The 21,950-nt window shown below is 40.1% G+C and overlaps 1 protein-coding gene across 5 annotated transcripts in view; it reads left to right on the forward strand.

Annotated features, from left to right (window-relative positions):
* The window catches only part of RPS6KC1 (ribosomal protein S6 kinase C1), a 244,848-nt gene that overhangs the window by 33,432 nt on the left and 189,466 nt on the right, over positions 1-21,950 (forward strand). The window contains exon 1 of one of the 5 annotated variants that reach the window (XM_022593410.2): positions 19,174-19,330. The exons of the other annotated variants lie outside the window; for them this stretch is intronic. Coding sequence (XP_022449118.1) covers positions 19,306-19,330 — 25 coding nt within the window. The 5' untranslated portion in view covers positions 19,174-19,305. Of the gene's footprint in view, positions 1-19,173; positions 19,331-21,950 lie in introns of those variants that run through there. 5 annotated transcript variants of the gene reach the window in all.

Consider the following 21,950-nt stretch of genomic DNA (forward strand, 5'->3'; position numbering starts at 1 on the left):
GATTTGTACGCTGAGAACTGTAAGGCATTGTTGAAAGAAATTGAAGAAGACACAAAGTAATGGAAAGATATCCCACGTTCATGGATTGGAAGAATTAACATTGTTAAAGTGTCCATATTACCTAAAGCAATCTACAGATTCAATGCAATCACTGTCAAAATCTCAACATTTTTCACAGAAATTGAACAAAAAATCCTAAAATTTGTATGGAATCACAAAAGACCCAGAACAGCCAAAATAATCCTGAGAAAAATGAACAAAGCTGGAGATATCACACTCCCTGATTTCAAATTATACTACAAAGCTGTACTAATCAAAATAGCATGTTATTGGCAGAAAACAGGCACACAGATAAATGGGACAGAATTGAGAGCCCAGAAATAAACCCAAACATATATGGATAACGAATTACAACGAAGTAGCCAAGAAAGTACAGTGGAGAAAGGAAAGTCGCTTCAATAAATGGTGTTGGGAAAACTGGATAGACACATGCAAAAGAATGAAACTAGACCACTATTTTATACCATACACAGAAATTAACTCAAAATGGATTAAAGATTTGAATGTCAGATCTGAAAGCATAAAATTCCTAGAAGAAAGCATAGGCAGTACTCTCTTTGATATTAGTCTTAGCAATAATTTTTTGGATATGTCTCCTCAGGCACAGGAAATAAAGGCAAAAATAAATGGGATGACATCAAACTAAAAAGCTTCAGCACAGCAAATGAAACCATTAACAAAATGAAAAGACAACTTACTGAGTGGGAGAAGGTACTTGCAAATCGTATATCTGATAAAGGGTTAATATCCAAAATATATAAAGAACTCATACAACTCAACAACAAAGAAAACCAAACAGCCTGATTAAAAAATGGGCAGAAAATCTGAATAGATCTTTTTCCAAAGACATACAGATGTCCAACAGGCACATAAAAGATGTTCAACATCACTAATTATTAGGGAAATGCAAATCAAAATCACAGGTACCCCCTCATGCTCATTAGAATGGTGATTATCAAAAGTGTTGGAGAGGATGTGAAGAAAAGGGAACCCTCATACACTGGTGGTGGGAAGGTAAATTTGTGCAGCCACAGTGGAAACCAGTGTGGAGATTTCTCAAAAAATTAATAGAAATACCATATGATCCAGCTATTTCACTTCTGGGTATTTATCTGAAGAATATGAAAACACTAATTTGAAAAGATATATGCAGACCTTTGTTTATTGCTGCATTATTTAAAAAATCCATGATATGGAAACAACCTAAATGCCATTGATAGATGGATGGATGAAGAAGATGTGGTATATATATGCAATCAGATATTACACAGCCATAAAAAGGTATGAAATCTTGCCATCTGCAAAAGCATGAATGGACCTAGAGGGTATTATGTTAAGTGAAATAAATCAGATGGAGAAAGACAAATACTCAAAAAAAAAAAAAGCTGTAATTTTCCACTCTACCCATCTTCCTCCCAGTTTTGCTTCTAGAGAGAACTGACTTTTATCTTTTTTATTTTTCATTTCTTGAGTGTGTATTCCATATCTATAATAGTAAGTTTATACCTTTTTTTTTTCTTTGACATAACAGCTTATGACATGTCTTTTGACTTTTTACTCTGGCAGGTAAGAATTTGACTTACCCTGTTCCCTTGTATCATTACATAATATTTTTAGTTCCTCTATTGACTGCGTCTCTGTTTCTTGTTCCATAACTATGGACAATACCATTTGTCTCTGTAAGATGAACCTAAGAGCATATTTGTCCTTTCTTTTACCTCTTTAGCCCCTTTCACCACTCAGCGTATTTTAACGTTTGTCAAAGGTGATAGTATTTGTATTCTGTTCAATAATCATTATTAAGATTCAATACTTAATCTGTAGAATGATTTTCAAATCTGCAATTTAATAGACATCATGTGTAACATTTGTATTATTATGACTATGTAAATATTGTTCATTATTATGTTAGGTAGTGTGCCAGAATCACATTTTGTTCTCTAAGTTAAATTGTGATGACTACTGTGACAATGTAGTTTTTTAAAAAACTTTTTTTAACATCTTTATTGGAGTATAATTGCTCCACAATGTTGTGTTAGTTTCTGTTGTATAACAAAGTGAATCAGCTATACACATACATATATCCCCATATCCCCTCCCTCTTGTGTCTCCCTCCCACCTTCCCTAATCCCACCCCTCTAGGTGGTCACAAAGCACTGAGCTGATCTCCCTGTGCTCTGTGGCTGCTTCCCACTAGCTATCTATTTTACATTTGGTAGTGTATATATGTCCATGCCACTCTCTCACTTTGTCCCAGTTTACCCTTCCCCCTCCCCATGTCCTCAAGTCCATTCTCTACATCTTTATTTCTGTCCTGCCCCTAGGTTCGTTAGAACCTTTTTTTCTTTCTTTTTAGATTCCATATGTATGTGTTAGCATACAGTATTTGTTTTTCTCTTTCAGACTTACTTCACTCTGTATGACAGACTCTGGGTCCATCCACTTCACTACAAATAACTCAATTTCATTTCGTTTTATGGCTGAGTAATATTTCATTGTGTATATGTGCCACATCTTCTTTATACATTCATCTGTTGATGGACACTTAGGTTGCTTCCATGTCCTGGCTATTGTAAATAGAGCTGAAATGAACATTGTAGTACGTGACTCTTTCTGAATTATGGTTTTCTCACAGTATATGCCCAGTAGTGGAATTGCTGGGTCATATGGTAGTTCTATTTTTAGTTTTTTAAGGATTCTCCATACTGTTCTCCATAGTGGCTGTATCCATTTACATTCCCACCAACAGTGCAAGAGGGTTCCCTTTTCTCCACACCCTCTTCAGCATTTATTGTTTGTAGATTTTTTGATGATTGCCATTCTTACCTGTGTGAGGTGATACCTCATTTGTAGGTTTTTTTTTTTTTTTTTTTTTTTTTTTTTTTGCGGTACGCGGGCCTCTCACTGTTGTGGCCTCTCCTGTTGTGGAGCACAGGCTCTGGACGTGCAGGCTCCGGACGCACAGGCTCAGCAGCCACGGCTCACGGGCCCAGCCGCTCCGCGGCATGTGGGACCTTCCCGGACCGGGGCATGAACCCCTGTCCCCTGCATCGGCAGGCGGACTCTCAACCACTGCGCCACCAGGGAAGCCCTCATTTGTAGTTTTGATTTGCATTTCTCTAATGATTAGTGATGTTGAGCATCCTTTCATGTGTTTGTTGGCAATCTGTCTATCTTCTTTGCAGAAATGTCTATTTAGGTCTTCTGCCCATTTTTGGATTGGGTTGTTTGTTTTTTTGATATTGCGCTGCATGAGCTGCTTGTATATTCTGGAGATTAATCCTTTGTCAGTTGCTTCATTTACAAATATTTTCTCCCATTCTGAGGGTTGTCTTTTGGTCTTGTTTATGGTTTCCTTTGCTGTGCAAAAGCTTTTAAGTTTCATTAGGTCCCATTTGTTTATTTTTGTTTCCATTTCTCTAGGAGGTGGGTCAAAAAGGATCTTACTGTGATTTATCAAAGAGTGTTCTTCCTGTGTTTTCCTCTAGGAGTTTTATAGTGTCTGGCCTTACATTTAGGACAATGTAGTTTTAATAGCGTATTTTTTTCTTATACTACATAGGTAAGTCAAATTCATGCTGCATGCTAGTTTGCTAAATATTTGGACCGTGCCTTTTGTGGTAGACAGTCTCCAAGATGGCCACCTGTAATCCTCCTCTCCTGCTAGTTACACATTGGTGTCTTCTCTTCCCAGGGATTGGTCTTTGGGACCAGTAGCATAAGGAAAAGTGACAGTATGTCATTTCTGAGATTAGGCTGTAAAGGCCATGGCTTCTCTCTTGGGGATGTTCCCTCCCTCTCTCTCTCATTACTTGCTCTGAGGTTTACCAGCTTTCATATTGTAAGGACACTCATGCAGCCTATGACGAGGCCCCCATGGAGAGGAACAGAGGGCAACAGCCAACACCCTGCAGGCATCTGACACCTGGCACAACCGTGTGAATGAACTTAGATGCAGATTCTCCAGTCCCTGTAGAACTTTGAGATGACTGCAACACTGACTGACAGCTTGACTGCAGCCTCATGAGAGACCTTGAGCTAGAACCATCCAGCCAACCCACTTTTGGATTCCTAACTATCAGAGTTTGTGTGAGATACTAATGTTTATTGTCGTAGGCTGCTAAGTTTGGGGGTAGCTCGTTACATAACAATGACTACTTAATAGATTTTTTTTTTTTTTAACCTGTAAGTAGAGTGCTGTTATGAGAAAAACCAAAAGATGTGGAGAGTGGCTTTGGAATGAGCCATGGGCTTTGAGGAGAGTGTGAGGGCCTGAAGTGTCCTGAAGAAGCTGTTCATAGAAGCTTCACGGTCGTTGATAAGACTGCAGGTGAGGGTTTGCAGGAAAATCAGGTAACTGTTACTGGAAATTAGAGGAAGGTAGTGGATCCTTCTTATGTAGTTGCAGAAAGTCTAGCCACATGGTTGCATACAGTTATTTGGAAAGTAGAAAATGTACCAAAGAAGAGGGTAATGTAGCTAAGGAGATTTCCAACCAGAGTGTTTAATAAGTATGGTGTGGTTTCTTCTTGCTGCTTTTAGTAAAATGTGAGAGGAGAGAGAAATTAAAGGAAGGATTGTTTTTGTGGTGGCTTAAAACAATAGAACTTTATTTTCTTGCAGTTCTGGGGGCCAGAAGTCTGAAATAAGTGTCTTTGGGCAGAAATCAAGGCGTCAGCAGGGCCTAGAGCCTCTAGGGAAGAATATGGTCCTTGCCTCTTTCAGTTTTTGGTGACTGGGTATGTTCCTTGGCTTGTGCCAGCATCATGTCAATCTTCAAAGCCCTCATCTTCAAACCTCTGTCTGCTTCATCTTCATATTGCCTTCTCTGTGAAATCTCTCTCTGTTTCTCTCTTATAAGAACATTTGTGATGGCATTTAGTGCCCACCCTGATAACTCAGGATAATCTCAAGATCCTTAATCAAAAGTGCAAAGACTCTTTGTCCAAATAACATATCATCTACAAGTTCCAGGAATTTGGACCTGGTATCTTTGGGGTCATTTTTTAGACTATCGCATATATTCACCTTCCTCCCTCCCTCCATGTCTCCATCCCTCTCTCCCTTCCTTCTTCCTTCCTTTCTTCCAAAACTTTTAAGATCATGAATATATCCTGCTCTTTTACAAAATTGCCTCTTAGAGTTAGCATCCATTGATTCTTACATGAACCAATGTTTGCATGATGGCTACAAAATAATGATTTTTCCAGTTCCAGCACCCCTTCCACATTAATGATTATCCTCCCTTCTCACTTTATCTGTGTATCTTTGTTAACTATTCTTCTTTTTACTTGTATCTGTTTATCTGTCTATACAGCTGTATGTCTGTGTATTGTATCTGTCTGTATATTTATCCATCTATCCATTATTTATTTGGACACATATACTTATTTTTTTCCCCTAATAGTTTAGAATTCATTAATGTACTTAATTATTTTGATGCTCAAATTGTCCTAGTTTTGACCAGTAGGAGACCTTTTACTCTGGCTTTTCTGTCCTTGTAACTTCTTCCTATCGAATTTTTTTTTTTAAAGTACTTCTTACTTTTAGGCATAAGAAGATGTTCATTGCTCATCTTGAATTTATTATGCTCCAGCCCTGGAATCAGCCGTCTTTTCACAGAGCCCTGGTTGCTTTTTGTGGGGAATGATTTTAGAAACTATGTTAGTTATCAATTTATTGCATTTTAGCTCCAAATCAACCTTTTATTGCCTTATTGGACCTACTGTTCCAACTGGCATGTATAAACTTAATCTGCAGAGGGTGTTGGAGGGACCCTGCAGGAGATAGGGTTTGGGTGTACTTCTGTTCCTGCTCGCTGTGTTGCCAGTGGCATGTGCGTGTGTGGGCTGCCCCGTGTGCTCATCCTCTAGCAAATTTTGTTGCCAGTTCCTATCTGGGGCTTCCTGCCTTCCACCCTTGGCCTGCTGACACCACAGCAAAATTTCTTGTTTGCCAGCCTGCAGTTCCTTGCGCACCGACTTTGGCCCTCCTGCTATGGAACAGGTGTGGCTCGGGCAGCCCAGCTAACTTCTCTTACCCAGTGTGCTGCAGCCACAGTGTCCATGAGATCTGAAGTCCAGCCTTGGGGACGAGGCGCCCCTTACAAGTACTGCCTTTGGTTTTCTCTCTCCACCCTAGGATATTCCTTATAGTTCTCTTTTATTCCTTCTTAGTAGTTAATCTTGTGTAAATAGTTAATAATTCTTTGTAAGACTTTTCCTGTTCAAATTGCTGTGTGGATTCCATTTTTTGGCTGGACTCTGGCTGCCACAGAGACGAAAGAGACAACTGCCTGGGCAGTAGATAAGCTCATGGTAGCTTGCTTTTAGGCTCTTTCAGCTGCTATAGTTGGGAAACACAATGCATTTATGTACATACATGTTACAATGCATACATAATACATACTTCCATTCATATACAAACCTGCATATATACATGTATATGTACACATGTATTTTTATATTCACGTACATATACATATTTCAGAGTTGTTTATGATAGCTTTTGCCAAACAAATTTTTATATGTTCAGTTCTATTCTTTTTTTTTTTTTTTTTTTGCGGTACGCGGGCCTCTCACTGTTGTGGCCTCTCCCGTTGCGGAGCACAGGCTCCGGACGCGCAGGCTCAGCGGCCATGGCTCACGGGCCTAGCCGCTCCGCGGCATGTGGGATCCTCCCGACCGGGGCACGAACCCGTGTCCCCTGCATCGGCAGGCGGACTCTCAACCACTGTACCACCAGGGAAGCCCTTCAGTTCTATTCTTGCATGCCCCTCCACTAACCTCCCTGCCAAGATTTTGCAGTTTTGGTCCTGATTAGAAAGGTCTCCCATACCTACATTTGCTTGTAAGATGATTTTTATAGCTTAAAAAGTTCTTTTTAATATCCATGTGGAATTTATATTTGAATGGGATATCAGATGATACTCCATTTTACTGTTCTTTCAGATGGTTAGGTATCTGTTATAAGATCATTTATTAAATAATCCATATTTTTCCTAGTGAAATCTTTGTTATACTTTTCATATGCGTTGCCATGAATTAAAGGTTTTTTTCTTTTGTGGCATTTATTTGTCTATTCTTACATTAATTCCTGTTTCTATACCATGTTGATTTTCGTATAATGGCTTTAGAGAGTATGTTTTGATACCAACTATATTTCTCATCAACACTGGGGAAATTGCTGCCTTTCAGGATCACCCTGGAATTCCTGGGGCTCTTACATTGGTACTTCTTGGTTTTAAGAAGCCGTGCCAGTTATCCATTTATTGCCTCTTAGCTTCAGGTCCCTTCTTTTTTTTTTTTTTGGCCATGCTGCGAGGCTTGCAGGTTTTTAGTTCCCCAACCAGGGTTTGAACACGTGCCCTCGGCAGTAAAAGCGCAGAGTCCTTACTACTGGACCTCCAGGGAGTTCCCCTTCAGGTCCCTTCTTTCATTTCCTGTTCTGCATTAATGGCTTGGACTCTGTAAGCATTTTCCTTTACAGTGAGTATGCAGTTAAGCTTCACAGTAGAGGACACTGGAGGGGCATTGTGGGAGGGTGAGGTCTTTTCTTCTTCTTTCCAGTGTTCTATGGGCTTTGTTTTTCATTTTGCTTTTGCTGCACCGTTGCCAGAGGCATCTGCCTCAGCTGTATACCTAGAGCTCAGGCTCCTGATAAGCTTGCAGCCCCAGCCAATTGATGGCCATCTAGCTGAGCACACCAAGGTCCCCCAGACCTATTGGAGAATGGGCTTCAGACTCTGACTTCCTCTGTGTACCTGCCTCTCAGCTTCAGCCTGCTAGCACCCTGTACCCCTCCTGACAGGGACACTGTAGACCTAAGGCCTTGTTGCCCTGCAGGTGAACAGATTCTTGATGCCCCTCTCCTTCTCCATGCATGTCTGACAGCTTTGGCCTGCCTTTATTACTTCAGAAAGTCATTTCCTGTGGCCTTCCCGACACTGCCACTGTGTCTCCCAGGCCTTGCATTACCTTGCTTGTGAGTGGGCTCCCAGCACTGTGACTGTCTCGTTGCCCACCCGCCAGACTTGTCCCTTCTGAAGTCTGCAGGGGTCTTTCCTGGCAACTGTGGACCAGTTCTGGCCCGGGAAACCCAGCAAATGTCTCCCCCATCCAGTGGCTCTAACCATACCTTTTCCAAGAAGATCTGAGTCCTAACCTTGGGGAGGGCTTTCCCCTTCCAATTTTTTTCTTCCTTGGGTACCCTGGGGTATTCTTTAGAGTTCTCTTTTCACTTTAGAATTTCATTTTTCCATTGTCATGGTTAATAGTTCTTTATATTAAACTTTTCCTGTTCCAATTACTGTGTGGTTTTGATCTCTTGACTGAACCCTACTGTCTGTCTTTCATTTTAGAAGAATTCTGGATGATCTGATGTTATCTTGTCTCCATTGGCTAAGAGTCCACGTGGCACAGGGATTTCTTCATTCTGATTTGACTGCAGGACCACAGTACTAACTGAGCTTCACACCTGCTTCCTCAGGATATTCAGCACGTTTTAACAGCTCCTTGAGATCTGGGCACAAGATGCAGAGAATCTTATATAGTATAGCAACATCAGTGGCATTTATGCCAGGATAAAGTGGTCATCGAAAGCTTCTTGCTACAATTATTTAATTTTAATAAATACTAAATATTAACAATTTATGATATATAGTGATATTTTGAAATATAAGTAATAGCAAGAAGTATCTTGGATGCATAATTAAAAAGGTGAAAAACAATTGAGGGATGTGGGCAGCTGGTCACTAGCAATAGAACCATTAGTCCTGATGGGTCCATCCACTCATTCCGTTCTCCTATTAAGCATTAGGGGGATCCACAAGCTCTTTGTTATCATAGGCTATTAACCTTTGACTGCTTGCTTTTGGCCTTTGAGTCCAGACATTCCGTTGGTGCTCCACATTTCTGTTGCCTTTTGTTCATAGTTACTATCCAAGATCTATGGTTCCCTACGTTTTTTCTTGACACCTGTCCTGATTAAAGTTGCAGCTGGTTACATGCCACAAATCTGTTATTAATAGAGTCTTCTCTGATAAATTTCAGTTTAGCTCTTAATTATCTGGAAATTTTATGGGCACATTTAATTCAAGAAACATTTTAGAAATAAGCACTGTGGATACAATGACTCAATCTCTGTCTTCTAAGACACTTAGAGTCTCATAGTTGAAGTGAGCATCATGATCCAGAAGTGCTTTAGGATGTGGCATTCTTACTGTCAAGTTTTTAAATCTTGTGGCACTCTACTTTTATTATGAAGATGCAAATAATTTAAAAATAGACTAATCTGAGGAGTTTTAAGAATCATACTTCTAAATCCACATCAAAAAGTTTTTTTTCTTTTGTATTCTGAAAGTAAAGAAACCTCCCTCATGTTGTACTTAACTGTCTTTTCCTCCCCCTTTCAACTCTAAGCTGTGTTGTTTAGAGACTGCTTTATTCTTACTTATGGATATATCTTCAGCATGTAGGACCATGCCTAACATATAAATGCTTGAAAAATAAATTGAGTAAAAAGAAAATGAGTGAAGATTTAAGAATTGGAGTAGTTATAGGCAATGATATTAAAAGTCAGTCACGGGCTTCCCTGGTAGCATAGTGGTTAAGAATCCGTCTGCCAATGGCAGGGGACACAGGTTTGAGCCCTGGTGTGGTAAGATCCCACATGCAGTGGAGCAACTAAGCCCATGAGCCACAACTACTGAGCCTATGCTCTAGAGCCTGCGAGCCACAACTACTGAGCCTGTGTGCTACAAGTACTGAAGCCCTCGCACCTAGAGCCCGTGCTCTGCAACAAGAGAAGTCACTGCGATGAGAAGCCCGCACACCACAACGAAGAGTATCCCCTGCTCGCCGCAACTAGAGAAAGCCTGCACACAGCAGCAAAGACCCAATGCAGCCCACCCCCCCAAAAAAAAAGTCAGTCTCATGGCAGAAATTTAAAAGTTTGATTATAGCTACTATGGGGAAATAGATACAGGAAGAGTAGAAATTTGACCAGGTTGGGGAGGACAATTTGGAATATACCTTTTCCTGTTTTTGGTAAATTTTACTACACATCTATTCTCATGTCTACACAGGAGATATTTATCAGATTATTAGATGCTTTGGCTTCAGAAGTCTCCTTTACACTCTTAAAAATTATTGAAGCTTGAAGATTGTATTTGGTTATATCTCTTAATATTTACCATACTAGAAGTTTAAAAATATTATTGTACTAAATTAAGAATAAAAACACACTTAACATGTTAATATTTTTATGAAAAATGATTTTTCCAAAGCAAAAAAACTAGAGGAGTACTATTAGTTTACTTTTGCAAACCTCCAATGCCTGTATTAAAAGAAGACAGCTGATTCTTTTTTTTAAAATAAATTTATTTATTTTATTTATTTATTTTTGGTGCGTTGGGTCTTCTTTGCTGTGCGGGCTTTCTCTAGTTGCGGCGAGCAGGGGCTACTCTTCATTGCGGTGTGTGGGCTTCTCATCGCGGTGGCTACTCTTGCTGCGGAGCACGGGCTTTAGGCGCGCTTTAGGGTTTCAGTAGTTGTGGCTTGCAGGCTCTAGAGCGCAGGTTCAGTAGTTGTGGTGCACGGGCTTAGTTGCTCTGTGGCATGTGGGATCTCCCCGGACCAGGGCTCAAACCCATGTCCCCTACCTTGGCAGGCGCATTCTTAACCACTGCCCCACCAGGGAAGTCCCAACAGCTGATTCTTGTATCTGCTTCTGGATTCAGTCTGTGGTGGTGGTTTTGGTTGAAGTATATGACGAAAATTTAGGGTCACACAGATGATGTAGTTGAAAAAGGGAGGAGTATTTTAATAGCTCTTCAGATAATTGAAGATATTCTTTGATACATAGAGCTTGACACTGGTAAATTCCTCCTTTTTTCTGTTATTGAAGTCTAGCTGATTTACAATATTATGTTAGTTTCAGGTGTACAACATAGTGCTTTGATATTTTTAAAAATTATACTCTATTTGAAGTTATAAAATGTTGGCTATATTCTCTGTGCTGTACATTACATCCTTGTATCTTATTTATTTTATGCCTAGTAGTTTGTACCTCTTAATTCCCTACCCCTATATTGCCCCTCCCCTCAACCTTGTCTCCACTGGTAACCATTAGTTTGTTCTATGTATCTGTGTGTCTGTTTCTGTTTTGTCATACTCATTTGTTTGTTTTATTTTTTAGATTCTACATGTAAGTGAAAATATACAGTATTTGTCTTTCTCTGCCTTATTTCACTAAGCGTAATACTTTCCAGGTACATCCATGTTGTTACATATGGCAAAATTTATTCTTTTCTATGACTGAGTAGACAGCGGTAATTTCTTATTCTTTTATTAACATTTTTTTAATTGGAGTATAATTGCTTTAGAATGTTGTGTTAGTTTCTGCTGTAGAATGAAGTGAACCAGCTGTATGTCTACCTATATCTCCTACCCCTTGGACTTCCCTCCCCCGCCCCCCCATCCCACCCATCTAGGTCGTCACAGAGCACCAAACTGAGCTTTCTGTGCTTTATAGCATGTTCCTACTAGCTATCAGTTTTACGCATGGTAGTGTATATATGTCAATCGTAGTCTCCCAATTCGGCCCACCTTCCCCATCACCCCCTGGGTCCACATGTCTGTTCTGTACATCTACATCTCTATTCCTGCCCTGCAAATAGGTTCGTCTCTACCATTTTTCTATATTCCACATATATGTGTTACTATATGATATTTGTTTTTCTCTTTCTGGCTTACTTCATTCTGACTGACAGACTCTAGGTCCATCCACATCTCTACAGATGACCCAATTTCGTTCCTTTTTATGGCTGAGTAATATTCCATTGTATATATGTGCCACATCTTCTTATCCGTTCATCTGTCATTGGACATTTAGGTTGTTTCCATGTCCTGGCTATTGTAAATAGTGCTGCAATGAACATTGGGGTACATGTGTCCTTTTGAATTATGGTTTTCTCAGGGTATATGCCCAGTAGTAGGATTGCTGGGTAATACGGTAGTTCTATTTTTAGTTTTTTAAAGAACCTCCATACTGTTCTCCATAGTGGCTGTACCAATTTACATTCCTACCAGCAGTGCAAAAGGGTTCCCTTTTCTCCACACCCTCTCCAGCATTTACTGTTTATAAATGTTTTGACGATGGCCAGTGTGAGGTGATACCTCATTGCAGTTTTGATTTGCATTTCTCTAATAATTAGTGATGTTGAGCATCTTGTCATGTGCCTCTTGGCCATCTGTATGTCATCTTTGGTGAAATGTCTATTTAGGTTTTCCACCCATTTTTTGATTGGGTTGTTTGTTTTTTTGATATTGAGCTCCATGAGCTGTTTGTATATTTTGGAGATTAATCCTTTGTTGCTTCGTTTGCAAATATTTTCTCCCATTCTGAGGGTTGTCTTTTCATCTTGTTTATTGTTTCCATTGCTGTGCAAAAGCTTTTAAGTTTCATTAGGTCCCATTTGTTTATTTTTGGTTTATTTTCATTACTCTAGGAGGTGGGTCAAAAAAGATCTTGCTGTGGTTTATGTCAAAGAGTGTTTTTCCTTTGTTTTCCTCAAAAGTTTTGTAGTGTCCGGTCTTACATTTATGTCTTTAATCCATTTTGAGTTTATTTTTGTGTATGGTGTTAGGGAGTGTTCTAATTTCATTCTTTTACATGTAGCTGTCCAGTTTTCCCAGCACCACTTATTGATGAGGCTGTCTTTTCTCCATTATATGTTCTTGCCTTATTTGTCATAAAGTAGGTGACTATATGTGTGTGGGTTTATCTCTGAGCTTTCTATCCTGTACCACTGATCTATATTTCTGTTTTTGTGCCAGTACCATGCTGTCTTGGTTACTGTAGCTTTGTAGTATAGCTTGAAGTTGGGGAGCCTGGTTCCTCCAGCTCCATGTTTTTTTCCCTCAAGATTGCTTTGGCTATTCAGGGTCTTTTGTGTTTTCATACAAATTTAAAAATTTTTTGTTCTAATTCTGTGAAGAATGCCACTGGTAATTTGATAGGGATTGCATTGAAAATGTAGATTGCTTTGGGTAGTATAATCATTTTCACAAATCTGATTCTTCCAATCCAAGAACATGGTATATTTCTCCTATCTGTTTATGTCATCTTTGATTTCTTTCATCAGCGTTTTATAGTTTTCTGAGTACAGGTCTTTTGCCTCCTTAGGTAGGTGTATTCTTAGGTATTTTATTCTTTTTGTTGCGATGGTAAATTGGATTGTTTCTTTAATTTCTCTTTTTGATCTTTTGTTGTTAGTGTGTAGGAATGCAAGAGATTTCTGTGCATTAATTTTGTATCCTGCAACTTTACCAAGTTCATTGATTAGTTCTAGTAGTTTTCTGGTGGCATCTTTAGGATTTTTAATGTATAATATGTCATCGGCAAACAGTGACAGTTTTACTTCTTTTCCAATTTGTATTCATTTCATTTCTTTTTCTTCTCTGATTGCCATGGCTAGGACTTCCAAAACTATGTTGAATGAGTGGCAAGAGTGGACATCCTTGTCTTGTTCCTGGTCTTAGTGGAAATGCTTTCAGTTTATCACCAATGATGTTTGGTGTGGGTTTGTCATATATGACCTTTATTATGTTGCAGTAGGTTCCGTCTGTGCACATTTTCTGGAGAGTTTTTATCATAAATGGGTGTTGAATTTTGTTAGAAGCTTTTTCTGTACCTATTGAGATGATCATATGGTTTTTATTCCTTAATTTGTTAATATGGTGTATCACATTGATTTATTTGCATATATTGAAGAATACTTTCATTCCTGGGACAAATCCCACTTGATCATGATGTATGATCCTTTTAAAGTGTTGTTGGATTCTGTTTGCTAGTATTTTGTTGAGGATTTTTGTGTCTATGTTCATCGGTGATATTGATCTGTGATTTTCTTTTTTTGTGATATCTTTTTCTGGTTTTGGTATCAGGGTGATGGTGGCCTCATAGAACAAATTTGGGAGTGTTCCTTCCTCTGCAATTTTTTTGAAGAGTTTAAGAAGGATAGGTGTTAGCTCTTCTTTAAATGTTTGGTAGAATTCGCCTGTGAAGCCATCTGGTCCTGGGCTTTTGTTTGTTGGAAGATTTTTAATCACAGTTTCAACTTCAGTGCTTGTGATTGGTCTGTTTATATTTTCTATTTCTTCCTGGTTCATGCTTGGAAAATTGTACCTTTCCAAGAATTTGTCCATTTCTTTGAGGTTGTCCATTTTAATGGCATATAGTTGTTTGTAGTAGTCTCTTATAATCCTTTGTATTTCTGTGGTGTCAGTTGTGATTTCTCCTATTTCATTTCTAATTTTTTTGATTTGCGCCCTCTCCCTTTTTTTCTTGATGAATCTGGCTAAAGGTTTATCAATTTTGTTTATCTTCTCAGAGAACCAACTTTTACTTTTATTGATCTTTGCTATTGTTTCCTTCATTTCTGTTTTATTTATTTCTGCTCTGATATTTATGAATTCTTTCCTTCTACTGACTTTGGGTTTTCTTTGTTCTTCTTTCCCTAGTTGCTTTAAGTGTAAGGTTAGATTGTTTATTTGAGATTTTTCTTGTTTCTTGAGGTGAGGTTGAATTGCTATAAACTTTCCTCTTAGAACTGCTTTTGCTGTGTCCCATAGGTTTTGGGTCGTCGTGTTTTCATTGTCATTTGTTTCTAGGTATTTTTAATTTCGTCTTTGTTGTCTTCAGTGATCTCTTGGTTATTTAGTAGCACGCTGTTTAGCCTCCATGTATTTGTGATTTTTTTCAGTCGTTTTCCTGTAATTGATTTCTAATCTCATAGCCTTGTTGTTGGAAAAGATGCTTGATACGATTTCAGTTTTCTTAAGCTTTCCAAGGCTTGATTTGTGACCCAAGATGTATCTAACCTGGAGAATCTTCTGTGTGCACTGAGAAGAAAGTGTATTCTGCCACTTTCGGGTGGACTCTCCTATAAATATCAATTAAATCTATTTGGTCTGTTGTGTAATTTAAAGCTTGTGTTTCCTTATTTATTTTCTGTTTGGATGATCTGTCCGTTGCTGTAAGTGGGGTGTTAAAATCCCCTACAATTATTGTGTTACTGTTGATTTCTCCTTTTATGGTTAGAATTTGCCTTATATATTGAGGTGCTCCTATGTTGGGCGTATAAATATTTATAATTGTTATATCTTCTTTTTGGATTGCTCCCTTGATCATCATGTAGTGTCTTTCCTTATCACTTGTAACAGTCTTTATTTTAAAGTCTATTTTATCTGATATGACTGTTGTTACTCCAGGTTTCTTTTGATTTCCATTTGCATGGAATATCTTTTTCCATCACCTCACTTTCAGTCTGTATGTGTCCCTAGGTCTGAAGTAGGTCTCTTGTAGACAGCATATATATACAGGTCATGTTTTTGTATCCATTCAGCCAGTCTGTGTCTTTTGGTTGGGGCATTTAATCCATTTACATTTAAGGTATTTATCGATATGTATGTTCCTATTACCATTTTCTTAATTATTTTAGGTTTGTTTCTGTGGGTCTTTTTCTTCACCTAGAGAAGTTCCTCTGGCATTTGTTGTAAAGCTGGTTTGGTGGTGCCAAATTCTCTTAACTTTTGCTTGTCTGTAAAGGTTTTAATTTCTCCATCAAATCTGAATGAGATCCTTGCTGGGTAGAGTAATCTTGGTTGTAAGTTTTCCTCTTTCATTACTTAAAGTATACCCTGCCACTCCCTTCTGGCCTGCAGAGCTTCTGCTGAAAAACCAGCTGATAACCTCATGGGGATTCCCTTGTATGTTATTTTTTGCTTTTCCCTTGCTGCTTTAAATTTTTTTTTCTTTGAATTTAATTTTTGATAGTTTGATTAATATGTGTGTTGGTGTGTTTCTCCTAGGGTTTATCCTGTATGGGACTCTTTGTGCTTCCTGGACTTGGGTGGCTCTTTCCTTTTCCACATTAGGGAAGTTTTTGACTATAATCTCTTTGAATATTTTCTCAGACTCTTCCTTTTTCTGTTCTTCTGGGACCCCTATAATTCGAATGTTGGTGCGTTTAGTGTTGTCCCAGAGGTCTCTGAGATTGTCTTCAATTCTTTTCATTCTTTTGTCTTTATTCTGCTCCTTGGCAGTTATTTCCACCATTCTGTCTTCCAGCTCACTTATTCATTCTTCTGCCTCAGTTATTCTGCTGTTGATTCCTGCTAGTGTATTTTTAATTTCATTTATTGTGTTGTTCATCTCTGTTTGTTCTTTAGTTCTTCTAGGTCTTTCTTAAATATTTCTTGTATTTTCTTGATCTGTGCCTCCATTCTGTTTCTGAGATTTTGGATCATTTGTACTATCATTACTCTGAATTCTTTTTCAGGTAGGTTGCTTATTTCCTCTTCATTTATTTGGTCGTAGGTTTTTACTTTGCTCCTTTATCTGTAACATGGTTTTTTGTTGTCTCATTTTTTTTTTTTTTTTAATGGGTGGGACTGTGTTCCTGTCTTACTGGTTGTTCGGCCTGAGGCTTCCAGCACTGGAGTTTGTAGGCTGTTGGGTAGAGCCAGGTGTTGGTGGTGAGATGAGGACCTCTGGGAGACCTCAGTCTGATTAATATTCCTTGGGGTCTGAGGTTCTCTGTTAGTCCAGTGGTTCGGACTCAGAGCTCCTAGCACAGGGGCTCAGGCCCAACCCCTGGCCCGTGAACCAAGATCCCTCAAGCCACGCGGGGTGGCAAAGAAAAAGAAAGGGAGGAGACAATAACAAAGAGTAAAAAATAAAATAAGATTAGAAAACTAACAGATATGTTATAAAAAATAAAAATATAGATGAAACAATAACAAGATAAGACAGATCCACAGTAGCAAGATAGAGGGAAAAGAAAAACAAGCAGAAAAGGCCTTGGCTGTGGGGGGTGGGGCTTAGGCAGGGGTTTGGATTAGGTGGGGGTGGGGTCTAGGTTTAGGACCCATGGCCCTGGGAGGATGGGGGTGGGGCATAGGCTCAGTGCAGCCAGAGGGGCCCTGGAGTGCCTCTGGCCTCGGAGTGTGGATGATGAGGCCCAGGACCTCAGCAGGGTCCCCAGGGTCGGATTGGTTGGGGAAATGTTAGCCGCTCTTCTCCCCACTGATCCTCCCATCCCAGAGTGTCCCTCCCCGTTCGCCTCTACTCTTCTCCCCTCCTCCCCCTGCCACGCCCCTAGGACCCACATGGCTGGAGGGGATCTTGGATGATCGCGGACCAGGCCCGGGACCCCAGCAGGCTCCACGGGCCCGAGTGGGCAGGGGAAACGCTAGGCACGTTCCTCCCGATCCTCCATTCCTGGAGGGTCCCTTGTCTTCCTCTCTCCTTTTCCCCCACCACCTTGCTCCCATGCCCCTACGGCTCACACGGTTGGAGGGTGCCCTGCAAGGTAGAGGACCAGGCCGGGGGGCCCAGCAGGCCTCCCGGGGCCTGCCTAGGTGGGGGAAATGCAAGCTGCGTTACCTCCCTGATCCTCCGATCCCTGAGGGTCCCTCCCCATTCGCCTCTCCTCTTCTTTCCCCACCGTCCCTCCCACGCCCCCAGGACCCACATGGCCAGAAGTGGCCTCGGAGGGCAGAGAACCTGGCCTGGGACCCCAGCAGGCTTCCCAGGGCCCGATTGGGCAGGGGAAACGCTAGCCGCTTTCCCCTCTGATCCTCTGAACCCCCAAGGGTCTCTGAAGGCTTGGGAACCCCTTCCCTCCCCCAGCCACCCCTCAGGGGTGCTGTTCCCATTCGGCCTCTACTTCTCCTCCCCCCTTGCTCCCCCCTACGTCCTACCTTATCACTTGGGGGTTCCTCCTGTCCCCTTGGGTGTTTAGGTCCCCCACCAGCATCTGGTTAGGTGCCCTAGTTGTGGGGGGATGCAAACTCTGCATCCTCCCACTCTGCCATCTTGACCCCGCCCCCCACAGCAGTAATTTCTTAAAGGTTTAATTGCATTATGGAATCTGAAACCCTGTCAATGAACCTTTGGTACTTTGTTGTATTAAAATCCATGAGTCTGGGGACTTCCCTGGTGGTGCAGTGGTTAAGAATCTGCCTGCCAATGCAGGGACATGGGTTCGATCCCTGGTCCGGGAAGATCCCACATGCTGCAGAGCAACTAAGCCCATGGGCCACAACTACTGAGTCTGTGCTCTAGAGCCTGTGAGCCACAACTACTGAGCGCATGCACCACAACTACTGAAGCCCACACGCCCTAGAGCCCGTGCTCTCCAACTGCTGAGCCCACGTGCTGCAATTACTGAAGCCCATGCGCTGTAGGACCTGCGTGCTGCAACTACGGAGCCTGCGTGCTGCAGCTGCTGAAGCCCGCACTCCTAGAGCCCGTGCTTCTCAGCAAGAGAAGCCACCACAATGAGAAGCCTGCACATCTCAACGAAGAGTAGCCCCCACTCACCACAACTAGAGAAAGCCCATGTGCAGCAACGAAGACCCAATACAGGCAAAAAAAAAAAAAAAACGTAAAAAATTAAAAAAAAATCCATCTGGTCTGTCTTAGATTTGAATGGATATTTTACTTATGCATGAGCTTGTAACATCATGCATTGATCATTTGAAAAAGATTGGTTCCTTGAGTTATGCAGATCTTGAAAATGTTGACCCATTTCATTATATATCAAAAATTGTTAATATCATCACAGATCTCTAAAGGAAATTTTTTAAGTATTGCGAAGCTGTCAAGCTTATAGTGAATTGACAGCTTGAATTTCATCACTGAAAACAATGCCATTGGTTGTTTTACTTGAAGTGTTAGGCTCAGTTTATTTTTGAGAGAATATCTGTCAAATATCCAAGTCTGAGTAGTTATAGTTTTTTTTTACCCATAGACTTTTAAAAAGAAATGGTCTCAGGGACTTCCCTGGTGGTCCAGTGGTAAAGAATCCACCTTGCAATGCAGGGGACACAGGTTCGATCCCTGGTCAGGGAACTGGAACAGGCAACTAAGCCCGTGTGCCACAACTACTGAGCTCTCATGTCTCACCTAGAGCCCACACGCCACAGACTACAGAGCCCTCTGGAACCTGCACGTCACAACTACTTAAGAGAAAACCTGCACGCCACAACTAGAGAGAAGCCTGCGCACCACAACAAAGAGCCTGCACGCTGCAACTAAGACCCGACGCAGCCAAAAATAAAGAAAAAAAAAATAGAAATGGTCTCAAGGATTGAAGTTTAATAAAGTTAATAATTTTTACTGCTTCATCAAGGACATTCTCACGTGAAACTGGCATTTAAAAAAATTTAATATGAGTGAATGGCAATAAGGAATATGAGTACTAGTAAGTATAGTTTGGTGTCATTGTCTTGATTCATGCCAAGAGGTCAGCAGTTTTACTGCCATTGCTTTTAGATTATCAGTGCAAATGTCAATGTGGTGAAAAATGCAACTTCTGTCTTGGTATTATTATGAAAATGGTTTTGACCTTGTTGATCCCTTAAAAGGCCCTCGGGGGGACCCCCAGGCCCTCGGGGGGACCCCCAGCTGTCTGTGGACCAAACTTTGAGAACACACAGCACATATATGAACACACATATATGTATATACACATGGGTTTCCTTGAAGCATTTTCAATACTGACACTGAATTTTCTCACTGTGTGATTCTATGGATGTGCCATAATTTAGCCAATAAATAGAATTCTGCAGCTATTTGAGATAGACTGATGTAGAAAGATGTCCAATATATTTTTAAGATACAGAAAACAAATGTTGCATAGCAATATGTTTTGTTAAGATCCCATCTGTGTTTAAATAGACATACATATTTGTGTGAAGTCATACCTAATGTGTATAACCTGTGATGATGTGGGTGGAGGGATATTTTTACTTTCTGCCTTATACGTTCTGTACTGTGGAATTCAACTGCACCCAAGTAGCTGTAACTTTAATGTTGGGAGATGTACAGCCCGGCTTCTTGGACAATAAGCTTGTCACTGGGTGAAAGGGAGTGGCTTCGGAATTGGTTGAGGTTCTTAGCTATTATTGTCTGTTGCTAGTGGATTATTTTCAGCTTTTCTCCACATCCTTATATATTAAAGAGTGAAATTTTCTTATTAATCTTAGTAAGTGAGCAATTTATCTCTTTCAATAAATGGTACAGTCCATTTGTAATACTTATAGTTGCAGTGAACCTTGCAGGCAGCAGCTGTGGTTGTATGGAGGGAAGTGTTGGTCAATCATCTGTCTTTTAACTATTCTCTCATTTTTAGTACATAAGCCTCAGCTGCAAAAGAGAGTCCTATTGTAATTTACAGAACCATTGGATATGTAGTTACTCTTCTAGTGTTACAGTGAAAAGAACATGCCTTTTGGAGTCAGATAGATTTAGGCCCAAATCTTCTCTCCATTATTTACTTAACGGTGTGATCTTGTACAGATTAACGTCTGAGCCTATTTTTTTATTGGTGAGTTAGGGATTATAGCTTCCTGTTCTGAGGATCATATCTGTAGTGTGTATAGCTCAGTGCTTGACACAACGTCAGCTACTGTTAGCGCTCATCTGTTGCTCGGTCTGCCTTTCCTCTAATATACTGCACTTTCTCTGTCTCCTTCTTCAGTGTTGCACTGTTCCACTGAGAACGTTCTGGTTAGCCTTTAAGATTTTTAGCTGTCTCATCTTCTAGGAAGTTCTGTTTCCTTTAGGCTGAGTTAGTTGTTTTCCCCTTGTGGTTCTACATCTCACCAATATGACACTTAACTCATTTTATTTTTCTCCAATTTTTTTTAACTTGTAGAATTTTCAAATTTACCAAAAGACCCTAAAGAACAATGTAGTGAACACTTATATACCTTTTGTCCAAGTTCACTGATGAACATTTTGCCACATTTTCCTGTATCTCTGTGTGTGTGTATCATTTTTTTACTGAAGCACTTGAGAATAAGTTGGAGATATTGTGACATTTCATCCCTACTTCCCATATTTCCCCTATAGTCACAATACCATATTATTCAAGGAATTTAGCACTCAAGGAATTTAGCATTGATATAATACTATTATCAAATATGTAGTCAATATTCAGATTTTTCCAGTTATTCTAAAAATGTTTTTTTTAGATTTTTTTCTTTTTTGGATCCAGGATTATGCCTCTAGGTTTGTTTCTTTAATCTAGACTATTCCTTATGCATTCTTTTGGTCTTTCATGACATTGACATTTTTAAAGAGTATGAGACAGTTGTTTTGTAGGTTTCACAATCTTGATCTGATTGTTTTCTCATGATTAGATCATTGTTTTTTGTTTGCTTTGTTACATCTCTCCTCACACTATGATTTCCTGTGAGAAAGGCAAAGCAGTTCCTAACAGATCTAAGAAAGAACTGGCCCGACACTACCTATTTGGTTGACTTTGGTGTTTCTTAAAGTTGGCCTGGCTGTGCTGTTCTTCTGTTGAACGTAAGCAGTTTCACAGAACAGGAACGTTAGACAAGGCCACTCTGTGTCCTTGGATCAAGACTAAAACGAGACCATTCTGTAATCATGTCTGAACACAGACAAAAACATTTTTCAAGTCACATAAATGATCAAGCATATCTTCATCCTGGCTATCGTGATGACTACAGCTTTTTTTCTTATAAATCACAGCCTTAGCCTCTGTTCATTCTTCTTGCCTCATAGTAAGATTTATTAAAATCATAGAATCATAGAATTAGATAGAATTAACAGAATCATAGAATTACTCCTACTTCCTGACAGCATCCAAGCCAGGGCAAACAAAGCCCCACTTCTTTGAATCTTTCCCCAAAGCACCTAACACAGGCTCAAATCCTGTAAGTCCTTTCTAACACCCTCTTAGTGAAATGCCTCAGGGTTCCCCATAGTATACTTTATCGGAGTCTTAAATCCAGCTTGTTTAACTAGAAGTATGTCCTTGGTGCTGTTGACTAGAGGGAATTCACACCTGA

Source organism: Delphinapterus leucas, chromosome 1 (assembly GCF_059928025.1).
Source record: "Delphinapterus leucas isolate spDelLeu-1000000601 "Yukka" chromosome 1, BTC_Dleu_Yukka2, whole genome shotgun sequence".
Lineage (NCBI taxonomy): Eukaryota > Metazoa > Chordata > Mammalia > Artiodactyla > Monodontidae > Delphinapterus > Delphinapterus leucas.